Raw genomic sequence first — 24,395 nt, 5'->3', positions numbered from 1 at the left:
TTAGCAATATAAGCAGGGCGGAGCATCTTCCCAGCCAAAACAAAAGGGCTCTGTGCTAGACAGCAGTGGTTCTCCAGTGCCTCAGACAGTGACTTTGTCCTCTTCCACTTTCTGGAATCCTTTTCACTTGATTTCCTGAAGATTAGATCTGGGAGTTTCTAAATGCAAAGCAGGTGCTCCACGACTGAGCTACAGCCCTTTCCGTTAGGGCCAAACTACAGATCCTTATATTTTTTTTGTTTTCTAAAAGCAGCTGCAGTGGGGGTGCAACTGAGGGGTGCAATTGGGAAAGGGGCCAAGGACGTTGACTCTCTCTCCCCCAACCCTAATTTTCTGAAGAAAATTGCCTCATCCTGTATTTTTCCCTCCACGTCTCATAGAAAAAGTAATTTGGGGAACCCAGTACTGATCTTCCATGTCACGTGCACTTTGGCCTCAAAGACCTGTCACAGAATTGACTGTTCATAACCAAGTAATAACTAACAGCTTTGTTACAGCTGCATATTTTGCCTATTCAGGCTACAAGTTCTTTTTCTGCAAAAATCATCTCCGCCTGGCACACGTACAACATCCACCCTATTAAGGTTCAGGTCTCTGGACATCTCTCTACCTGCTATTGCAATATCTCCTCTCCTGCCCAAGTCAACCTACCCAACCCAAAGCAATAAAGTTTTTCTTTTTTAAAGTGTGCATAGGAACAAAAAAATTGCCTGCTCTCTGTTCTGGAGAGCTTTGCCAATGGCATCTTTAGGAGCAGCTGAAATAGAGTGCAATAGAAATAGCAGAGCAACAGAAATTAATTTCCTTTTGGGGGACTAAAGGAACCACTGCCAATTTTTTAAAAATTACGCTTCCAAACTTTAGAGGTAGCTTGACTCTCCAAAGAACTCCATCATGAAGAACCCATGGAAACTCTGGTAATAAATAAGGGATGGATACGTGCATGTGGCAAGGGGGAAAATTACAGGAGCTGCATCTGTTGTTGTTATGTGCCTTGGCACGATTGGGACCGAAATGTAGGAAAGGTCCCTTGAATAACCTTTAAACCTTCCAAAACCGTCTAATCTAGTGGAATTTCATCCAACCATTACCTGAGCTACTAACACCCAGCCTGAGGTCAACTTTCCCTTTGGCAAAGCCACTGAGGATCGATTAAGAAACTTTAAAGAATTGCTCATCCATGTAGAAATGAAGTCAAGGAAAGGGCGGGAGTGAAGGAATGCAATCACAGCCAGTAGGTCCACCCTGCAACCTCCACATGTACACCCAAATGTGAAAAGTGGCTTTGCTCAAAGGTCCAAGTAGCGTACCAGTATAATTGGGGCGGGGCGGGGAGACAGCTAATGGACACAATCGTGTCCCCTTTCCCCCAAATATTATAATCTCTACACAGATTAACTCGTGAACAATCCTAATGTGAAGGAAAATTGCTCCTGGAGCAGCTGATGGTTCTTACTGTCAGGAGCACATTGTCTTTAGCAGTGGCTGGTTGGCTCTAGGGTAGGCTGAACTGCATGTCGTGTTACTCATGTTAGTTAACAAAGCATACTTAAACAGGTCACTTTTACTTTGAAGAAGAGAAAAACAACAACAATGCTATAGCCATGGGATCCCAACCCAGAATGTGCTCCAGATCTGGATAGGGACCCTGTATCAGTTTTCTGTCAAAAATCATCCCTCCCTCCACCACTCCAAGTTACCATTTGCCCCCAAAGATGCTATTTAATGTATCTTTGGGGGGGAGGAAGGAATAGTAGCCAGGGGATAATTTTCATCAGGAAACCAGCAAGCCCCAATCTGGATTGGCTGCACATCCCAGATCAGGCCCTCATAGTTACTTTTGATTCAAAATAGAAGTCCTCAGATTAAATATGCTTTTTCAGAAAGCATGAACACCACAATATGTAGACTGGCCCTAAGAAATTTAGATGTAAAATTAGGAAGCCTCCAAATGTCACCTCTGCCATGGGACTCATGGTTAAGCTCTCTCCTCACTAACCACAAACTGTACTTGATGCCCTCCAGACATTCCCATCAGACAACTCCCATCAGCCCCAGCCAGCACATACTCGCTGACCAATACTAAGATTCCTTACATAAACAACTGTACAGATGATAATTGGGTGTGAAATGCCCCTTACCCAATCACTTCTAGTAGCTATGATTCCTCCAAGGTTGCATAATCGTCTAAACACTTTAACATGCTCCATCGGTAGGAGTTAGGGGCCAAATATCCCTTAAGATAACCCCTATGTAGATGAATCCCTCACACTATCTATCAATGTGTGAAGAGGAAGAAGGTTTATACCGACAAACTCTACTGGTGGTCGCCTGAAGGGGACTTGAGTGGCGATTTGAACGCAGATTTCCTCTGTCTTAAGTTCAACACACTATTCACCTCCAGAAGAATTTTCATCCTCAATCTAAGCCCTTCATCACACCATCCTGCTACTAAGAAATGAAATGATGCTTTTCATGCCAGAAGATCCAAAATTCAGGACGAGCAGTTCAAGACCAGGCCCATCATTACTTTATACAGATGTGAATATATGTTCCTCAATCCACCTCCATTTTCTTGCCAAGTGCGACTGACACCTGAACCAACTCTATAAACAACTGTTTCCCCCTGTAAGATTTGCCTCTTTCCTTTTTCAAAAATAAGCAAAGTTGCTAGCAAATGCTATATAAGGTGACATGGCATTATTTGGGGGCCTGACTTAAGGAAGTTAGCAAACAATAAAAATAAACTTTGTATGGATTACACCTGACAACAAAAGCCATTTCTGCCATTCCTGGGAAATAGATAATCTTTGACAAAACTACTTTAACCAAAGTGTCATTATCGAAACAGTCACTTCAGCCCAATTACTGCCCTATAAATGAATCAGGCAAGGAAGCCTTGGGCTCCGAGTGAAGCGACACAGACACAAAGGTGCTTGAGGTGGCCTTGGGGTTCCCGCTGAACAAATTGTTTAGATAAAGCTTCTGGTGTTTGACATTTTTAGTTCCACTTCTTTCCTTGGGGAAAACCTATCAGTGGGACCCATCTTCTTAAATCCATTTGGAGTTGCCATGTATCATTTTCCTTACGAAGGCAGGCTGGAGCTTTATTACCACAGTGGGCAAGGGGAGAACTCCCTGGAATGTAGGTGCTTTAACTGTTTAGTCATCAAGCCTCATAGGTGATGAATACCTAAAAAGAATATTCTCAAGCCTGGAGAGTATGCTTTTGAGCTGGCAGATCTATTGCTCACTCATTTCACAGGACCTGTTCCAAGTATTGGGATGTCCTTGCAACATTGTATTCCATTGCTTTCCCCATCTCTTCCTGTTGTGGGCAAAGGGTCCACCGGGTTCTATCACCAGGTCCCTCTAGCCAGGGCCGGATTAAGACATGCTGAGGCCCTAAACCATGTCAAGATTTAGAGGCTCCACACCATAAAAAAAGAAAGAGGAACAAAGTGGTGGGAAAGTGGTGAGGAGGGGATTAGTGGAAATGATGCCTGGTGTGGCTTTAGCTCCCATCTGCTCCTCTTGAGGCCTGAGGTGAGCTGGGCAACCTGTGGAGGATGCAAGTCCAGCAGCCCTGGAAGGGACGTTGATGGGGTTGCGTGTGGATTGGGATGGGGAGGTCAAGGGTCAGAATTTTTGTACTGGCTTTATATGAAAGATTATTTAAGCCACAGTAATTTCAGTTATAATAAAACTTCTTAATTATCACCAACATGTTTAGAGGCCCCTCATAATGTAAAGCCCTAAGCTACGGCTTACTTTGCTTGTTCCTAAATCCAGCACTGCCTCTACCTCTGGAAGCCAGTCAAGCTGCCTCTTCCACTATTCCTTCCCTATGAGTAGACACTGGCTACTTTGCATTTCCATACATAGGCTACTTTAGGGATAATCCTGCTGTGGGGGGATACCCTGCCAAATTAGACTACTCCAGTCTATATCACATGGGGCTGTCTTTGAACACAGCTTAGAAACATCAGTTGGTTCACAATACAAACAGTAAGATTACTGACTAGGACCAGTCAGCCAAGTTTGAACAGCTCTTGACAGTTTTAAGAACAACTCTCTTATTTGTTCCTGCTCATTTCTGAACACAATTCGAAGTACTAGTTTGAGACCTGGGAGTCTAAAGGATAGTCTATATTCCCATGGGCCTGCCTGGAAGTCTAAGCGGATGGGGATTGTGAAAAGGGCTTTTTCTGTCGTGGTGTTTTGACTCAGGAATTCTCTTCCTTAGCAAGACTTACCTGACCCAATCAGTTTTAGGTACTGATTTAGGTACTAAGGCTTCCCCCCCCCCGAGATTTCAGCGTTTCATCTGATGCTGATGCTTTTCAACCTTTTAACTTTGATCTTCGCATTTTACCTGCCGTCGCTCAGTGGTAGAGCATTTGCTTTGCTTGCAGAAGGTCCCTGGTTCAATCTCTGGCATCACCAGGTAGGGCGGGGAAAGATTCCCTGCCTGAAACCCTGGAGAGCCACTGCCAGTCAGTGCAGACAATATTGGGCTAGATGGACCAATGGTCTGACTCAATATAAGGCTGCTTCCTATGTTCCGTCTTACATTGTTTTCTTCAGCTTGTATTATAGTCTACTGCTTTCTGATCTATACCTTCTTAGATTTCTAAGAGAGGAAACATATTTTAAAAGTAAGAAATAGGCAGTCAACAAGCCAGAAGACTGGAATAAGATGTTCCATTGCCCAAGGTTGCATGGTTGATTGCCAGACTTTACATCACCTTTAGCCAAAAAAGGTTGGTCCTGGGATGTTGCTTTATATGTTGTAAAACCATGCTGATTTTTTTTTAAAAAAAACTTTACAAGTTGATCTTGATCAATTAGCCAGGAATAATCAAAGATGGTGTCTAAAATAATTGCTGAAAGATCTTCATTTTGTTCTCTTAAACAGACTGTTTCAGAATAGAGCAAAAGCAAAGTAAGGAATCTCCATGCTCAGAAAGGCCTACATATTAGATGCACCCTAATTAGAAGTGTACAGATCCAGCCCAGTTAACTCCTCTCAGATTAAGTAAACACAGCTTGCTTGGAATAATAATAACCTGTATAGTACACTACGTACAGAGTCTGCCTTCGGCAGGTCTGAAAAAGGAATCTGAGCCTAGACAGAAAATGTGGGTTTTAAAAAGTTCAATGTAAACATATTTATTTGCTTTCCTCCAGCCTCCCCTCCCCTGAAAGATACTTGCACCCTCTCTTTTATAAATATATCTACTGCAAGAAATTTGAATTTAAGATGCAGGGAGAAGCTTAAGAGGTAGGCACTTAGCAAAGAAGCCACTTGTACAGCAGAGAGAGAGGAGGGCTGCAGCCTTATAATAATAGGCAGATTTCCCAGCTCCCAGCTTGATTTGAACTAATGCTGGGCAGTGGTGGGTAGGTACATTTAGGCATATTTTATAATAAATGAATCCGTCACATGTATGGAACACTTTAGGAAGGTATTTGAAACACTTCATGGACATTATTCCTGCTGTAATCCTGACAACTATCCACATCATACATTTAAAGCACAAGAATCCTGGTAACTGTAGTTGACCCCTTGCAGAGCTACAATTCCCAGCAAACCTTATCAAACTTATCGGAAGGACAGGGAAGGACGTATTGGTGGCGGAGTCGCTCTATACGTGAAAGAAGGCATTGAATCCAGCAAGCTCGAAACCCCAAAAGAGGCAGACTCCTCCACAGAATCGTTGTGGGTGGTGATACCATCCCCAGGAGGGACTTAATACTGGGAACGATCTATCGTCCCCCTGATCAAAATGCTCAGGGAGACCTTGAGATGAGATATGAAATTGAGGAAGCATCCAAACTAGGAAATGTGGTAGTAATGGGTGACTTCAACTACCCGGACATAGACTGGCCGCATATGTGTTCCAGTCATGACAAAGAAGCAAAGTTTTTAGATATTCTAAATGACTATTCCCTAGACCAGTTGGTCATGGAACCGACCAGAGGGACGGCAACCCTGGACTTAATCCTCAGTGGGGACCGGGACCTGGTGCGAGATGTAAGTGTTATTGAACCGATTGGGAGCAGTGACCACAGTGCTATTAAATTAAACATACATGTAACTGGCCAATTGCCAAGAAAATCCAACACGGTCACATTTGACTTCAAAAGAGGAAACTTCACAAAAATGAGGGGATTGGTAAAAAGAAAGCTGAAAAACAAAGTCCAGAGGGTCACATCACTCAAAAATGCTTGGAAGTTGTTTAAAAACACTATATTAGAAGCTCAACTGGAGTGCATACCGCAGAAAAGGTACCGCCAGGGCCAAGAAGATGCCAGCATGGTTAACAAGCAAAGTCAAGGAAGCTCTTAGAGGCAAAAAGTCTTCCTTCAGAAAATGGAAGTCTTGTCCAAATGAAGAAAATAAAAAAGAACACAAACTCTGGCAAAAGAAATGCAAGAAGACAATAAGGGATGCTAAAAAAGAATTTGAGGAGCACATTGCTAAGAACATAAAAACCAACAACAAAAAATTCTATAAATACATTCAAAGCAGGAGACCATCTAGGGAGGCGATTGGACCCTTGGATGATAAGGGAGTCAAAGGTGTACTAAAGAACGATAAGGAGATTGCAGAGAAGCTAAATGAATTATTTGCATCTGTCTTCACAGTGGAAGATATAGGGCAGATCCCTGAACCTGAACTAACATTTGCAGGAAGGGATTCTAAGGAACTGAGACAAATAGTGGTAACGAGAGAGGAAGTTCTAGGCTTAATGGACAATATAAAAACTGACAAATCACCAGGCCCGGATGGCATCCACCCGAGAGTTCTCAAAGAACTCAAATGTGAAATTGCTGATCTGCTAACTAAAATATGTAACTTGTCCCTTGGGTCCTCCTCCGTGCCTGAGGACTGGAAAGTGGCAAATGTAACGCCAATCTTCAAAAAGGGATCCAGAGGGGATCCCGGAAATTACAGGCCAGTTAGCTTAACTTCTGTCCCTGGAAAACTGGTAGAAAGTATTATTAAAGCTAGATTAACTAAGCACATAGAAGAACAAGCCTTGCTGAAGCAGAGCCAGCATGGCTTCTGCAAGGGAAAGTCCTGTCTCAGTAACCTATTAGAATTCTTTGAGAGTGTCAACAAGCATATAGATAGAGGTGATCCAGTGGATATAGTGTACTTAGACTTTCAAAAAGCGTTTGACAAGGTACCTCACCAAAGACTTCTGAGGAAGCTTAGCAGTCATGGAATAAGAGGAGAGGTCCTCTTGTGGATAAGGAATTGGTTAAGAAGCAGAAAGCAGAGAGTAGGAATAAATGGACAGTTCTCCCAATGGAGGGCTGTAGAAAGTGGAGTCCCTCAAGGATCGGTATTGGGACCTGTACTTTTCAACTTGTTCATTAATGACCTAGAATTAGGAGTGAGCAGTGAAGTGGCCAAGTTTGCTGACGACACTAAATTGTTCAGGGTTGTTAAAACAAAAAGGGAATGTGAAGAGCTCCAAAAAGATCTCTCCAAACTGAGTGAATGGGCGGAAAAATGGCAAATGCAATTCAATATAAACAAGTGTAAAATTATGCATATTGGAGCAAAAAATCTTAATTTCACATATACGCTCATGGGGTCTGAACTGGTGGTGACCGACCAGGAGAGAGACCTCGGGGTTGTAGTGGATAGCACGATGAAAATGTCGACCCAGTGTGCGGCAGCTGTGAAAAAGGCAAATTCCATGCTAGCGATAATTAGGAAAGGTATTGAAAATAAAACAGCCGATATCATAATACCGTTGTATAAATCTATGGTGCGGCCGCATTTGGAATACTGTGTACAGTTCTGGTCACCTCATCTCAAAAAGGATATTATAGAGTTGGAAAAGGTTCAGAAGAGGGCAACCAGAATGATCAAGGGGATGGAGCGACTCCCTTACGAGGAAAGGTTGCAGCATTTGGGGCTTTTTAGTTTAGAGAAAAGGCAGGTCAGAGGAGACATGATAGAAGTGTATAAAATTATGCATGGCATTGAGAAAGTGGATAGAGAAAAGTTCTTCTCCCTCTCTCATAATACTAGAACTCGTGGACATTCAAAGAAGCTGAATGTTGGAAGATTCAGGACAGACAAAAGGAAGTACTTCTTTACTCAGCGCATAGTTAAACTATGGAATTTGCTCCCACAAGATGCAGTAATGGCTACCAGCTTGGACAGCTTTAAAAGAAGATTAGACAAATTCATGGAGGACAGGGCTATCAATGGCTACTAGCCGTGATGGCTGTGCTGTGCCACCCTAGTCAGAGGCAGCATGCTTCTGAAAACCAGTTGCCGGAAGCCTCAGGAGGGGAGAGTGTTCTTGCACTCGGGTCCTGCTTGCGGGCTTCCCCCAGGCACCTGGTTGGCCACTGTGAGAACAGGATGCTGGACTAGATGGGCCACTGGCCTGATCCAGCAGGCTCTTCTTATGTTCTTATGTTAACTACAGTTCTCAGGATTCTTAATGGAGGAAGCCATGCACTCTAAATGAGTGGTGTGGAGGTCTATATTATCATTCCTATATTGTAGACTGGGGAGGATGTGATTTTGGTCATATACACACCATACATTTAAAGCCCTCTTATAACAAGTTAACAGTCACGACTTTCCCCATAGAATCCTGAGAACTGTAGTTTGTTAAGGGTGCTAACCTCAGACAGCTACAATTCGCAGCATCCTTAACAAGCTACAGTTCCCAGGATTCCCCATGACTGTTGAAGTGCTAGAAGAGCGCTTTAAATGTATGATGTGGATGTGACCTAAGAGATTATGGCTTGCTGAAAGCCAGCTAGTGACTTCATGGCAGAGATGAGATGTGACCAGGTCTTAAGACTAAACTAGAGGCAACTTTAAACACATAAAAGCATTTCATATGCCTAGTTTGTCCTTTTTTTACATAACAGCCACTATGTATGTTTGTTCCCCAATCAGGATTGGGACTGCAGTACATTGGGAGGATTAATCCTTCCCATCACCACTCTGATCCCAATGAAAGTTGCCCCCCCCCCAAATGCTATGAGCTCTGGGAGAGAAATTTCTCTTTGGGGCAATTGAAACTTCCCTTCTGGAGCTAACAGCAGCTACAAGATATGTGTGGGAGAAGTGATTTTGATCAGAACTATGGCAAAGGAAACAGTTAACACCCCCCACATGCTATGGTCCCATTCCTGATCTCCCCGCCTTCCTCAGTTGTTATTCACCTGGTTCACATGTCAGCACTAAGCCATGGTTTATTAAGCTATGGTTTATCTGATTGTCCAAACCTGTCCCACTGCCTTAACTATAGGTTGTTAACCATGAACAATCAATGCTTGTAAGCCATGGTTTGTTGTTGGTTTATAAACCTTGGATCATGGCAACCATTGCTTAGGGTTACATGTAAACCTGGCCATTTAGAAGAAGAAATAGGCACGCTAAATACATTCACACATTTCATTATATCCAGTTTGGCCCTTAGCGAATATGGTTCACTATTATTCACCCTTGTCACTTCTGAGCAAACTGAACGGCCAGGTACTGACATCACTCCTGAAATCTAGTAGACTGCACAGGCTCATGCAAAATGGAATTTCTATGTACCAGATTATGGTGACAAGCAACTGCTGCTTTTGTGGCCTGCTTGTATGTTCCAGGAGGAGCCTTGCTGCTTTGGAAAACAGGATATTGGAACAGATGGACCGTTGGTCCAGTCCAGCAGGGAACTCAACTGTACACACCTAGTTTTGACCTCTTTCCCCTATTAAATAATTTGAAAACTTCAGTGTTAGTTTCTGCAAAATAGCTACAGCATTCTGAAAATTATAGCATTTTTCCCTATCAGCAATTTACCTGAATCCATCCTTGCAGACAGTACATTTGTCCATCTCTCCAGAGCACTTCTTACAGTTTTGATGGCATTTCTGACAACATCTTTGATCTTTTTTGGGGAGGGGTAATAGGAATGGAGGGGAGATCAGAAAGATGATCAATGGTAATTATGAATTGCAGATTCTTGCAATCTACATGTAAAATTTGCAACCATCTAGTATTGAGTAGTAAGAGTACTCTCTTGGTTTTATACCAAGTGGGAAGCTAGTTTTTAGGCTCAAGACCAAAACCTTCCACAAAAACAAAACAAACTTCTCACTTTCAGTTTTAAATAAATAAGTTTCTAGACCTCATCATTTTGGAGAAACAACTAAGAAGAAGTAAAACAACATGTCCTAAATAGTCAGAAACTAGGTAAAATGTATTATTAACAGCTTGCTTAATGGGTCCCATTTTTAATGGGCAAGGCCAAATGTTAATTGATGGAGGTGTAAATTATGAGATAGTTTGCTTTTTAAGGCTATTTTGGTGAGAGAGACTGAAAAAAATCTTTTAAAGCTTCTTTTTCTAACAAAGAGTGGTAGTATTTGTTTTATTTTGTATTCTCTCTTACCCTTCCTTCAACATTTTTTTAAAAAGAGGGGAGCTATACTGAGGCTTTGGCAATATTCAGAGTTTGAAATCAATTAACATGCAGATGATTAATATTTGCTTTAAAAAACCCTTAAATTGGTTGAGAGCCCTTAATTGATCGGCATTTCCCTTCCTTACCCTCATCAGAGTAAAACCCAGCTGGACACAGTGTCACACATGTATTTGTTTCCCTGTGATGATAGAAGCCACGCTTGCAAGCCGTGCACATGTACTGGCTCCTGCCCAGACACATTTCGCAGCCCCTATAGCATTTGCGGCATTTCCTCTGCAAACTGTCCCCAAAGTACCCAGAGGGGCAGGAATTCACACACTTCCTGGGAGAGGGGGGAAAAAAGAGCCCACAGCATTCCAGGTTAGTTCAGAAAACCTGCTACAGAAAGACACAATCAAAAGGAGAGGCTCCAGTGTAACCGGCATAACTACTGTTAGGGGGCCATCTCCACTGTGAGTGTTGTAGCTTAAGAAATCTAAGTGCTGCACAGTTCTTAGATCCATCATGGCCACCAACTTGGATGGCTTGAAGAAAGGATTAGACAAATTAATGGAGGACAAGGCTATCAACGGCTACTAGCCACAATGGGTATGTTCTACCTCCGCTGCTGGAGGCAGTGTGCTTCTGAAAAGCAGTTGCTGGAAACTGCAGGTGTGGAGAGTGCCCTTGCACTCACGTTCTACTTGCTGGCTTCCCATAATAGGCCATTGGTCACAATGAGAATAGGATGCTGGACTAGATGGGCCCCGTTTGGCCTGATCCAGCAGCCAGGCTCTTCTTATGTTCTAACATGTCACTTTGCCAACATGTGACTCAGGAGACAGCTCCTGTTGCTTTATAGCAGCAGTAGGGAACTCTTTTCGGTCCGAGGGCCACATTCCCTTCTGGATAACTTTCTGGGGGCTACAAATTGAAGGGGATGCTGAGGACACAACCTGCCTCTTCACCACCTTAGTTACATATAACCAGGGTCAGAGAGGGGGAGGGGGAGGGAGAGACAAGCCAGGCACGTAGGTTGTGTTCTCACCTGCACCTACCCCATTGCTGGACCCCTGTGGTTACTTGTAGGAAAGACAATTTTCATATACACAACATAACTGAGACCCCATCTGCATTATACATTTAAAGCAGCATTATACTAATTTAAACAGATATGGCTTCCCCCCCAAAATCCTGGGAGCTGTAGTTTGTTAAGGGTTCTGAAAGTGGTTAGGAGGGACCCATATTCTCCTCACAGAGCTACAATTTCCAGCGTGGTTTAACAATCAATCTCTCCTTCCTGGGAACTCTGGGAATTGTAACTCTGTGAGGAGAATAGGGGGTCTCCTAACAATTCTCAGCATCCTCCCCCCATTTCATCCTTACACAACACCCCTGTGAGGTAGGTTAGGTTGAGAGGCAGTGAGTGGCCCAACTTTAGCTTCATGGCTGAATGGGGATTTCAACCTTGGTTTTCCAAGTCTGAGTCCAGCACTACTCTAACCATTACACCCATACTAGCTCCTTCAGAAAACTAATATACAGAACAAACTTCTCCCCACGCCCACCCTCTACCCCCGAAATGTACTTTACCTGCCAGTTTTAATGCTTCCAAGGCTGAAATGGAAACAGTTCAGGCACTGATCAGCGTTGGGACCATCGCATCCTTGGTCGCCACATTCCGTATGACACGGACCTTAGAGAGACAGACAGTTCTGCTGAAAGAAGAGATATAAAACTCTTCCTAGTTCAACCTACAAAATTACATCCAGTGCTCACATTCTATCAAGTGCACCACATACTGGGATGAAAATAAAAAAACACTGGAAATGCTTTGCACTTAATTCCCTCATCCCCCACCCCTAAAGGATTACCCAAAAATCTTACCGACCACCAAAAACCAGCGGGGCTATCTGTGTCAGTGAACACCTGGCACCAGGAGCACAAAACTGGCTATGTTTTCCAAACTGGTCTACATCTACAGGCTGGCTCTTGAGGTTATAAAGCTGTGTCTGGGATGCTCCACTTCAGACTGTGGTGGTGGTGGTGAGGGTGTCCTATGACCCTCCATACAAAGCACATGCCCTAGACGAGGGGGTGGGTGGGGAACCTCTGGCTCAGGGGCCACATGCAGCCTTCCAGTACTCTCTATTCAGGAGTTTTCCCAGGCTACACCCCTCGCTGGCTCTGTGTCACACACTCCTTAAGGGCTTTTGCATGGTGGGAATTAATCCCTGAATTGTGACAATGGCTCTTGCCTGCCTGGATTGAGAGCTGTATGTATATCTCTGTGTGTTCGTGTAAACCTCTGACATTTGCATGGCTGGAATGGAGCCTACTGTACAAAGGTAAGAGCCACATTGATTGCTGCACCTGCTCATGTCTTTGGCCCTGCCCACCACTGGCATATGGCCCCTGGAAGGTTGCTCACAAGGGAAGGCAGCCCTCAGGCTGAAAAAGGTTCCCCACCCCTTCCCTTGACATATAAAACTAACATGTCACGGAGAAGCCTAGGCTAGAATCTTCTACACAATGTGCTAAATTTCTGTGAGCAGTAATATATTTAATTGAGTGTTTGGTCTTGGGACCAAAGTGGTACAGTCCTGATGCATGTTTACGATCTCAGGGAGAATTAGCTATAGATTGTAAGTAATTTGTTCATCTTCTAACCACAACAATGGGGCAGCTGTTACCCATCACCACATAGTTGAATACAACCCAGTATTTTAAGACTAAGTCCTACTTAGACTCATTAAAATTAATGAACGCAAGTCAGTTATGTCTATTAACTTCAGTGGGTTTACTGTGAGTAGGACTAGCACTGACTATCACCCATTGTTTGGGATCCAGCTTTTACTCGTATCGATATACATAGTTACACACTCAAATGTATTAGCAGCCTAGTTTTGGCTTTGTTTACTTCTGGAATCTAGGCATGTCCACAAAATAATTTCTTGGAAAGCATGAGGACCAGAAACTTGCTTAAAATCAAGATTCTCATGACAAATTCTGTGACTGATTAAGTAAACTAGCATGTCCCACAAAACACAGACGTCCAATTTTGGAATGACTTTCAAAGCTAAGCTAAGCTATGCAGCTGTATACTAATTTACAGTTTTTGGGTTTCTCCAACATTTATGAGACCACCTGGAAAAAGACTCCAAACACCACAGTAAATTACTGTGTGAATAATTTAATAACACTGAGGGACAGAGCTTGGAAGTACAACAAAGATGCATCTGAAACAGTCTTTTTAATAGGAGAAGTGGGCACAGCCCCTGTCCAAAAAAACCTCATTCACTAGCTCCTGAATGCTCAGCACTGTCAGCTCACAGGAAGAGGCTGCATAAACTAAGAATCACACATGTTGCAAACAAAACCTAACATTTATCTCACAGACATAATATTAGTACACAGGATATCAGCCACGCCAGCATCAACTCACATTTCTTGCTCATCTCTTTGTGGGGCTTAGAGTTATAAGGCCTAAAGTAAAGCTAACAAGCCGGGTAATAGTCTTGACATGGCAATGCTGCTTGTCAACTTATTTTGTCCCAAGCAATTGGCCGCAAGAAGAGTGTAATGCAGGGTTTCCCAGAACTTTTGATATCTGGGGCACTGGGTGGTTGGTTGGGTGTTTTTTTTTTCTGTTCTTCAGTCTTAAAGATATATCAATGTAAATATACAGGTATATATTTATAGATAAGCACACGCAAAAGCAGAACCAACAGCAATGGTCCTCTCTGCAACTACAGGGTAGCTACGTGGCAACTTATACCAATGCATAAGGTAATCCTGCCTGTTGGGCATCCTGCCCTCCCCTGTGCCCAAGCAGTCACGGCTCAGGGATGGGGCTGTGCTTTCTGGGCAATGATGGTGCTTTGGGGATTCCTCCACACATTTCAGTCTGTAGTGCAAGGCTGTGTTAATTCCTGCACATCTTTACCCTCTCTTGAGATGATGTTAACGCCCACGTATTTTCAGAAAGATAGATCACTGATGCACGGCATCCCTCTGAAACAGAAAGGTCTGGTCTAGTTTTCTGAAGTTTGGGAGGAAAGCACCTAGGCCAGCTTGCCTGGGTAGAGAGTTCCAAAGATCAGGCATCACTACAGGAAAGATCCTAGCTCCAACATAGGGGTAGCCAACATCGGTGCCCTCTGGATATTGTTGGACTGTAATTGCCCTGTCTCAACCACCTAGTTAGGGATGATGATCTGGAGATGCACCACACTGGCTACTCCTGCTCTAACCCCTGGCCAATCAGGGTGGAGAGATGAAACTGTGCTTTTCTGGATAACAAGCCTTTGAGAGTCCCCAGCTAGTGTGGGTCAGCTGTAGCTCAGGGCTGCATTTTGAAATCCCACTGCATTTTTACTCCTCCTTTGAAATGATGGCACTACCAATATACTGGCAGAGAGAGTAGGGATCCAGGCTGCATGGGGCCTCTCCACAGCACAGAGTGGTAGCATATCCCACCCGGACAGAGTAGCTTCATTTTCCAAGGAATGCTTCAGCCCTTCTTCTGGCACAGTAGTGCACCCTGGCACACAGTGTAGAAATCTCAGGAATTATCATATCATGTGATAGTGCTCTGCTTCATGATGTTATATCCCCATAATTCATAGGGTGAGGTGTGTGTGTGTCCCACTCTGGAAGAAATAAAAATCAGAAATCTAAACTGTGCCACCAGCACAACCCTTGTCCATTAATTCTGTGCTCTGTGGGAGATATTAGAATTAAGTGCTTTTGCACCATAGTTTTCATTTAACATAATTTATTCTGCCATTTGCACTGTTTTCCATAATGTTTTGTTTTGTTTCTGCTAGTCATGAATAGGGACGTGCTAATCTTAAATTCAGTTCTCAACATTTCCACATTAGTTTGCATTAAAAAAAGGCCTCATGAAAATTCACCAGCATTTTAGTGTGAATTTCTCCTAATATTCACTTTTTTGAATGCATTTTTGCCTAATGTACACGTTTTTGCAAACCAATTTTCTCTAATATAATGCATTTTTGTATGTTATTTTTCATTAATATATGCATTTGATGCACATTTCCCCCTAATATATGCATTTGTATACACATTCCTTGGCTGGAGAACTACATTGCAAAATTTGGAGAAGTTTGAATTTCATATAGTTTGGAAAGTACAAATTAGGTAGGTTTGCCTTTAAATGAGAACTTAATCAAATTTCTCCCCCATTCCTAGTCATGAGAAGGGGCAAGGACTAGTGATGTGGTCTGCTGCAATTCCATCCCTGGCCACAATCAACCACTTCTGAGGCTTCTGAAATTCAATAGGTGTTGTCCATACTCTCAAGTATATCTGTGCAACCTCAAAAAGGTTGGGCATTTTAACTTGTGCTTTTGTTTTGTTTTTTCTTGTGTTAGTGGTGGCAGCATTATGCACATGGTATTGACTATTTTTGAAATAAAAAATGCAAAATAAAACTCAAGGTTCTCAGGAATCTGAACAGATTCTTATATTGGATAAATGTCTGTTATTGGTCCTGAGGGAGAATGGGCAAAACCTTGTACAGGTTTTTAATCGGAACAATTTTTTTTTGAAGTTAATAGAGCATCCCCAGTCTCAGCTAGGGATGGGGCCCATTGGTTGGCACCACTTTGAAAGCATTCCATCAACCTAACAGACAGTATCGATTCAAGTTCGTTCTTTGCCCACTATCCATTGGTTTTACCGGTCCAATTTCTTTCCCTCCCCCAAAATATCAATGTTAATATTGATATTTTGAAATCAATATCAATATTTTAAAAAGAATCATCTGTATTTTGAAAGAAGCTACCAATATTTTGCAAGGAGTTATAAATATTTTGTAGGGAATGATCAATGTTTTGAAATGAAAGTGTCTTTGTGCTCTCCTCCTCTGCCATTATAGACTGTTACAGGCTAGGCTTGCTTCCTCCCCGCTTGGAACTTAGATTATTCAAGTGAAGTGTGTGTATGAGTGAATGAGAGAGAGTTTTTCCAAGGAGGAAAAAAAATGCCAGTGGGGTTGTTTGCACAAGGAAGGAGAGTTCTGAAGGGGAAAAGAGAGAGAGGGAGAGAGACAAAGGGAGAAGGAGAGGGAGAAAGAAATGGGCTTTGGGCACTGTACCTGTGTATTCCTCTTCTTCGTCCAATATCTCCATCTGACTCTGGAAGAAAGCAGTTTTTGAGGGTTCCATGTCAGATGACGGCATTTCCAGCATCCTTGACCTGGAGTGATGGGAGCTGAAATTGGAGTATGGCGGCTCAGCTGTTCCATATAAAATGAGACTCCATTCCTTTAATTTTCCTGTAAAAGATTTAGCATTCATAAATATTGGCCTGGTTTGCACATAACACCAAACCATAGTTTAATACACTATGGTTTATTTCAGGGGCTCCCAAACTGTGGTCCATGGACCACCAGTGTTCTGTGAGTTTCATTCAGGTGGTCCACAGTGTCTCTGTGGATTTGTGGTTGATGATGGGAGACAGCACATCCACCACACTTAATATTCATATTGATTTTAATTGTATTTTAATTGCTTCTTTCATTTGCCTGTTGTAACAGTTGTAATTCCATAGAATTCAAATTATAATACAATAAAATACAATCTACAACAGGCAGAAAATACAACAGGCAGAAAAATCATTTAGTGGTCTGCCAAGACCCTCTGCAATTTCTGAGTGGTCCATGGGGGGAAATGTTTGGGATTCACTGATTTACAGTATTTGATTGCCCATACCCTGCCCAGGGCTTCACTATGGTTTGTTTACTGCCAACAAGCCACAATCTGAAGCCATGGTTTGTCGTTGGCTTGTGAGCCTTTTCTTTTAATGATTGCTTTGTGTTTATGTGTGAACCCAGCATGGATAACCATAGTTTGTTTGGCCATGCCAGGAACTCACCAAGTTACAAAAGCATGAGCCAAGACCAGCTGAAAAACCCATCTCCAGAAATTTCAAGCTGAACTGGTTCCCAAGTCCTTGACAATGGGTAAACTCCCACTGCTCTTGATAGGATTTATAAATGGTACTCAAAAAGACTGGCTACTCAAGTATCCAATACATTTGGCTTGAAGCAGAGAAGTGCTAAACGTTCCTCATTCTCAGGAAGGAGCTGAGGATTTGCTAACATGCTCAGTTCCCAAGCACTAGTTGTTGTTTTTAACATAACCCTACAATTTATCAACCAACGTGATTAAAGCGGCAATCCTAACCCCACTTACCTTGGAGAACATCCCATTGAATTCAGTAGAACTTACTTCTGAGTAGACATGTTTAAGATTATGCTGTAAAGGTATCATAGACGTGTAAAGGGTGCCTTTCCAATAAGATGCCACCAGAGTGGCTCAGGCATGGGGTTGGCTTTCGCGGTTTTATAAAAAACAAATATCAAGGCGCTTTAGAAGCAATCCACCTGAGCACAGAATAAATTTCCTCTAAGCTCCAGGAAAGGCATAAGGAGGAATCTGTTTGCAGGGATTTATTGCAGCATTCTGTGGTTAATATTGGTTGGGAGATGTTCAGAAAACAAACAGCAGCACCTCATACTCTGGAGGGAACCACCTATCGACTCGTGGGGTGACTGAGGGGAAAGCCAATCTTTACCAGCCAGTAACTATTGCGAGGCAGTGGGTGGAGGAATCTAAATCAGCACTCACAACAAGGACATGGTTGCTGACTGGCTAAGCAGTCTACTCCAGTTATAGCTTCACCCCAATCAGGGTATCCAGTCACATACCCACCATTGCCTGTCAGCCATAGAAAGCTGCCTTATAAAATAACAACAACAACAACAATAATAATACCCAGTCAGACTACTGGTCCATCTAGCTCAATATTGTCTACGACTGTCCAGGATCTTTGACTGAGGCCATTCTTAACCCAGTCAGAAGTTGCTTGCGGAAGGGCTGTAGCTCAGTGGAAGAGCACATGCTTTGCATGCAGAAGGTCCCAGGTTCAATCCCAGTCCTTCACAGCCAGGATGGGAATGCAGACTAATAGACAGAGGTCTCTCCCAGCCCTACCTGGAGATACCATGTATTGAACCTGGGACCTTCCACATGCAAAACAGATGCTCCACCACTGAGCCACACCCCTTCCCCATACCTATCCTCCTGCTGCTGTGGTGCTCCTTGGCATCATATTCTGGATCGACAACATTTAAATATCAAAGTTCCAAACAAAGTGTGCACATTTAGAATGTCTATGCAGCATTAAATATGCATTTGGCAGTGGCGACGGTGGGGCAGGGTGAGGAGTCGACCCGGGCGGTCATGGTTGGGGGCTGGACAGTGTTGGTACAGAAGACAACCGGAAAGGGCGGTGCATTGGGGTGACTGGAGTGTGGCCATGCATGCCACGCCCTGGATGGAGGAACCGAGACATCTCACCACAGAAACCCAGGGAGTAGACAGTTTTTGGACCCTGTTTACCCTGATCACATTAGCGCTGTCAATGGGTGCTAAATCCCATTCATCTGCTTGGTTTATCAGAGCTCAGAGTATCAGCTGCAAATACATTCTTCCTGAGGCCCATGCAAGGAATTCCAGTGTTTGAATCTTTTGCACTTGGGTCCCTTGTGGCCTACTCTGGCTTTTATACTGTATTTATGTATATGCATATTGTTCATGTATGTTGTTTTGTAAATTAATTTGATATGTTTTTATTGTACTTTGTGTGTTCTATTGTAAACCACTTTGAGATCTTTCAGATAGTAAGCGGTCTATAAATGGAAATATAAATAAATAAATAAATTTGCTGCACTGATTTGCTTATCTAAAGTGCAGAAATGTAATTTTGTACATGCAAGATTATCATTCACTTAAATCATCAAGCTTATGTTATTCATTGCCCAAATGTTGTCATGGATAGGGTGTGGACACATATTTAAACACCAGAGGAAGCTCTTGTCCAATTCTCCCTTTTATTTAAAATTTGCCAGGTGTCCTTTTGTAGTTCCACATTAGTCTCAGCAGCATTGCCACTTATACAGCCAAATAACCTCAACATTTTTGGTCCTTTGACAAAGCTAAGTCATAACTGGATGTTAATGGTGAGGCCCCCCTATGAAAAAAGACAGCAAATGTCACATGTTGGGGCAATTGTGCTCCTTGACTTTACAAGGAAAGCTTGGAGACCCAGAGTCACATCAAGCAAGCAAGGAAGGAAGGAAGGAAGGAAGGAAGGAAGGAAGGAAGGAAGGAAGGAAGGAAGGAAGGAAGGAAGGAAGGAAGGAAGGAAGGAAGGAAGGAAGGAAGGAAGGGAGAGAGAGAGAGAGAGAGAGAGAGAGAGAGAGAGAGAGAGAGAGAGAGAGAGAGAGAGAGAGAGAGAGAACGAACGAACGAACGAATGAACACACAGGCACCTCACCCTGCCCCTTTACCCTCTTGGAAAGACACAGGGTCCTAGTATGTTATCATGAGACCTTTTAATAGCATTTGATAGCATTTAATGCCATTTTGCCTTCTGCCCAAACTGCAGCCAAGGGACAGAGTTTCTGAGAATACTGTCTCTTCTTGTATTAAGAGAAAAAAATGTTTCTGAACACCATTCATGGCTCTGACTGGGTAAGGGGGGTGGCGAGAGAGATGTCAAAGCTTCAGTAAGGGAGAAATAAATAAAGACCTATACCATTTGCAGTAAGCTATCCGTGGTGCAGAGTGGTAAAGCGGTGGTAACGCAGCCGAAGCTCTGCTCATGGCCGGAGTTCGATTCCAACGGAAGGAGGAAGTCGAATCTCCGGTAAAAGGGGTCGAGGTCCACTCACCCTTCCATCCATCCATGGTCGGTAAAATGAGTACCCGGCATATGCTGGGGAGTAAAGAAAGGCCGGGGAAGGAACTGGCAATCCCACCCCATATATACGGTCTGCCTAGTAAACGTCGTAAGACGTCACCCTAAGAGTCGGAAACGACTCACACTACAAGTGCGGGGACACCTTCACCTTTACCTTTTACAGAATACCCTGTCCACAGTGAAAAACAGCATGAAAAATGCTTTCAGGAAATGGCTGCACTGCAAATCCAAATGCTCGCCCAGTGCCATTATGAACTGGGAAAACCTTCTTATTTATGTTGATTTTCAAAATCTGATGACCATTGGATGGGAGAAGAGGGTTATAGGATGACAGCCTGTCACACATCATATCTATACCATACCAAAGCACAGGACTTCCCCCAAAGAATTCTGAGGACTGCCAATTGTTAAGGGTGCTGGGCATTATAGCTCTGTGAGGGGTAAACTACAATTCCCAGGATTCTTTGAGGGAAGCCACATGCTTTAAATGTATGGTGTGGATGGCAAGCTTTTGGGGAGGGACTGAAGCTCACTGGAAGCTCTTCTGGTAGGGTTGGGAACGTTCCCTGTCTGAATTCTGGAGAGCCACTGGCCAGTCAGCATTGACAATACTGAGCCAGATCAACTGATGGTCTGACTTGGTATAAGGATGCTTCCTATGTTTAGTAAGAAATGCACGTGCCTAAGTTAGTCAGGTTCATTAATTTCATTGGGTCTACTCTGCGTAAAACTTAGTTGGATGCAACCCATTAACGCTGCTGCATAGAACATCATCCCTGACATGTAATCTGCAGAAATCTCCACATGATAGGAACTTAAGAAGAGCCTGCTGGATCAGGCCAACCAGATGCCGATGGGAAGCCTGCAAGCAGGATATGAGTCCAACAGCCCTCTTCCCAACTGGTATTCAGAGGCACATTGCCTCCAACAGGCAGAACATGATTGTGGCTAGTTGCCACTGATTGCCTTATATTCCATGACATCTGAGTTCAATTCAATTCACACAAAGAAATGACAGAATCCGGAGGCACTTACCTTGTGTGTCTGGGTTTCTCACATGATATGGCTTATCCTGGATCTCCAGCATCCATTCTCCTGCTGCTGTTTCTCCCCAGGAGTGGACAGTCATGAATTCCCAGTGCTTAAAACCGTCACTGGAATCATCATATTGCCTGTTCATAGGATGACAACATGAAGAGGTCACACCAAGGTGATTTACAGAATCACAGAATTGGCTCTGTAAACCATCTACTTCAACCATCTGCTCAGTGGAGGAAATCCAGAGCAAGAGCATCACCAACAAAAGGCAATCCGACCTAGGGATGTAAGAAGACTTCATTTTCTGTTCTACCCTGTATTTGTTGCATGCAGAGTTGTTCCTGTGCCGCTGCAGTTCATCTTCTGCCAAAACCTTATTTGTTGCACTGTCTGCTGTGGCAAATTACATTACTTACACAATTAATTATGTAAATTATGTTATTCTATCCCATTAATTTAAATGCAAACAAAACGCAATGCAAATGGGGGAGGGGAAGTAAGCAATTAAGTGTAATTTATGGACTGAAAGCAGCAACAACAGCGGATACCAATCATATTCACGGGATTGATTTCAGTTCCAGACATGGGACAAATAAGCGAACATCAACAATTTCTGCTCCCATTTCCATCGGAATTCTCCACTACCTCTAACTCAGAGTAGTCCGTTGACATCAATGGACATCAGAGTAGTCCACTGACATCAGGTCATGTCTATTGGTTTCAGTGGATCTTCTCTGAGTATGACTTCAGTTGGATTCAATCTAATGCTAAAATTTGCAAATGAATTCCAGAATTTGAATTTGCCATCAACTGTGAAAATTCTCCTATCTGGCATCAAATGTGGACACTGAATAGCAAATATTTACCAACATCTGCATACCCACAGACCAATGGGAGAGTATCTGCCATTAAAATTTGGAAAGGAAATTTGTGGGTGGGGGATGGGTGGGAAAAGAGTCAGGGGAACACTTATCACAGCTCTAATGTTCATGTGCATGATTCTAGCCACACTCAACCGCTTTTTGCCAACATGCAGCCCAGAATATTTTACTGTTTCACTTCAACACCACTGCCATATAGTAACTTGTATCAAGGGGGCACTGATTGCCTTTTTGCATTAGCAGATCCTGATTTGCCAATACAATTCCTGCCAACATCTTTAAAAAACAAAAGAAAGAAAGAAAATCCAAAAAGGATAATAATGACCTCCTGCTCACGTTCACGGTAAGTGAAGTTACAGCTGGAAGAGGGACATGCAATTCCCCAGAGCACGTTCTTTTCCACTGGATCTCTGGTTGCCAAATCACTGAGTAGGTATATGAGGAAAGAAGAAAGCAGCACAGCTAAAAGGCCCGTTGCACACAGGCAATTAGGAGAAGCGCATGAGGCTGGAGGAAACCAATGCAGGCAGGCATCACAAAAATGTACAACGGTGCTTCTCAGGTGCTGCTGGATTTCAGTGGCCACCTACAGCCAAACATGTAGTATGGACATGTTGCGCAACCAGGGCTTCACTACAAGTCCCTCAGTCAGACTTTGGAGCCAACAGAGAACTGCAAAAGGCCACCCTGGGGTTCCTTGTCAGAGTCTCAGGCTTGAGGAATGCCAGTTCTACCCTTGCCCTCCAGAGGTCAGGGGGAGATCCTCCCGTTCTCTGGATCAGAATTAAAATACTGCAGAAAGCCAATGTGGCGTAATGGTCAGAGTGCTGGACTAGGGCCTGGGAAGCCCCAGGTTCAAACCCCCATTCAGCCACAAAGCTCACTGTGTGACCTTGGGCCAATCACTGTCCTCAGCCTAACCTACCTCACAGGATTGTTGTGAGCATAAAATGGGGAGGAGGGGGGACTGTGTATACCACCTTGAGCTCCTTGGAGGAAAGGTGAAATATAAATGAAATAATACTAGTACTAAAAAAGAGAGTAATTTGGAAAGGCTTTATCGTTACTACCACCACTACCACTACATTATTTGTTAATTTATGTAGCACATAATGCCAAAATAGGCTTCTTTTCAAGAGTTGGCCTCACCGTGCAGGCCTAGCAGAGTTGCAATCCCCCATGGCTTTCTTCTAGGAGAATTTGGGCTCTCCTCAATCCCTGCCCCCAAACCACTTAGCAGCATTCACAAGCAGCCATCCTAACAGTGAGAACCAGTACGCTTTCTTGCCACAGGGTACAAACGCTCACAAGTGCACCAGCGTTATGGCAGAGATTCAGTTAAGCTCACCTCCTCGCCAGGAGCTGGGACTTTGTTCCAGAAGGAGATGTCAGGTTTATCTGTAGGTCTCCCCGTCGAGGGTGTGTAATAGAAACTCGTACGACAACATGCTCCAAATAGGCTACATGATGGTCAGGGTGGTCTGCACAGGCACTGGTTAGGGTCGCCGTCCGCACCGTTTTGTTGGCAGGGATGAACCTGAAGGATGAAAAACAAAGGAAACCCTACAGCAATCAGCAGAGGAGAAACATAGAAACCTGTCTTATCCTAAGTCAGACCCACTGGTCCATCTAGGTCTGTACTGTCTACACTGACTGGCAGCGGCTCTCCAGGGTTGTTCAGATAGGAACCTCTCCCAGCCCTACCTGGAGATGCCAGGGATTGAACCAGAGTGTAGTGTCAGTGTGGTGTAGCGGTCAGAGTGTCAGATTAGGGCCTGGGAGACCAGGGTTCCAATCCCCATTCAGCCATGAAGTTCACTGAGAGACCTTGGGCCAGTCACTGCCTCTTAGCCTAACCTATCCCACAGGGTTGTTGTGGGGATTCAATGGGGAAGGGGAGAACGATGTACGCCACCTCGAGCCTCTTAAAGATGGGATATAAATGCAACAAACAAACAAACCTTCTGCGTGCAAGGCAGATGCTCTACCACTAAGCTATGGCCCTTCCTCAAATCCTTAAAGGAGAGGTTTGTTTACCCTATCTCAAAATGGAGCAAATTAGAGATTCTGGTGGTTAACCAAACTCCACCATGTTCAGGTCCAATAACAACTTGTATTGTGTGTGTGTGTTATGTGCCTTCAAGTCAAGACTTATGGCAACCCTATGAATCAGTGACCTCCAAGACCATCTGTCATGAACCACCCTGTTCAGATCTTGTAAGTTCAGGTCTGTGGCTTCCTT

The 24,395-nt window shown here is 43.5% G+C and overlaps 1 protein-coding gene across 4 annotated transcripts in view; it reads right to left on the bottom strand.

Annotated features, from left to right (window-relative positions):
* Positions 1–24,395, bottom strand: part of PCSK6 (proprotein convertase subtilisin/kexin type 6) — a 136,168-nt gene that overhangs the window by 11,290 nt on the left and 100,483 nt on the right. For 3 of the 4 annotated variants that reach the window (XM_061594919.1, XM_061594918.1, XM_061594917.1), the window contains 6 exons: positions 23,502–23,690; positions 21,270–21,406; positions 16,564–16,743; positions 12,036–12,138; positions 10,589–10,785; positions 9,839–9,926 (listed from right to left, as the gene is read on the bottom strand). In XM_061594919.1, coding sequence (XP_061450903.1) covers positions 9,839–9,926; positions 10,589–10,785; positions 12,036–12,138; positions 16,564–16,743; positions 21,270–21,406; positions 23,502–23,690 — 894 coding nt within the window. The remainder of the gene's footprint in view (positions 1–9,838; positions 9,927–10,588; positions 10,786–12,035; positions 12,139–16,563; positions 16,744–21,269; positions 21,407–23,501; positions 23,691–24,395) is intronic. The other variant, XR_009758923.1, reaches the window with a different exon arrangement.

This window comes from Rhineura floridana, chromosome 14, assembly GCF_030035675.1.
Source record: "Rhineura floridana isolate rRhiFlo1 chromosome 14, rRhiFlo1.hap2, whole genome shotgun sequence".
NCBI lineage: Eukaryota > Metazoa > Chordata > Lepidosauria > Squamata > Rhineuridae > Rhineura > Rhineura floridana.
The sequence above is the reverse complement of the archived record's forward strand: the minus strand, read 5'-3'. Positions and strand labels throughout refer to the sequence as shown.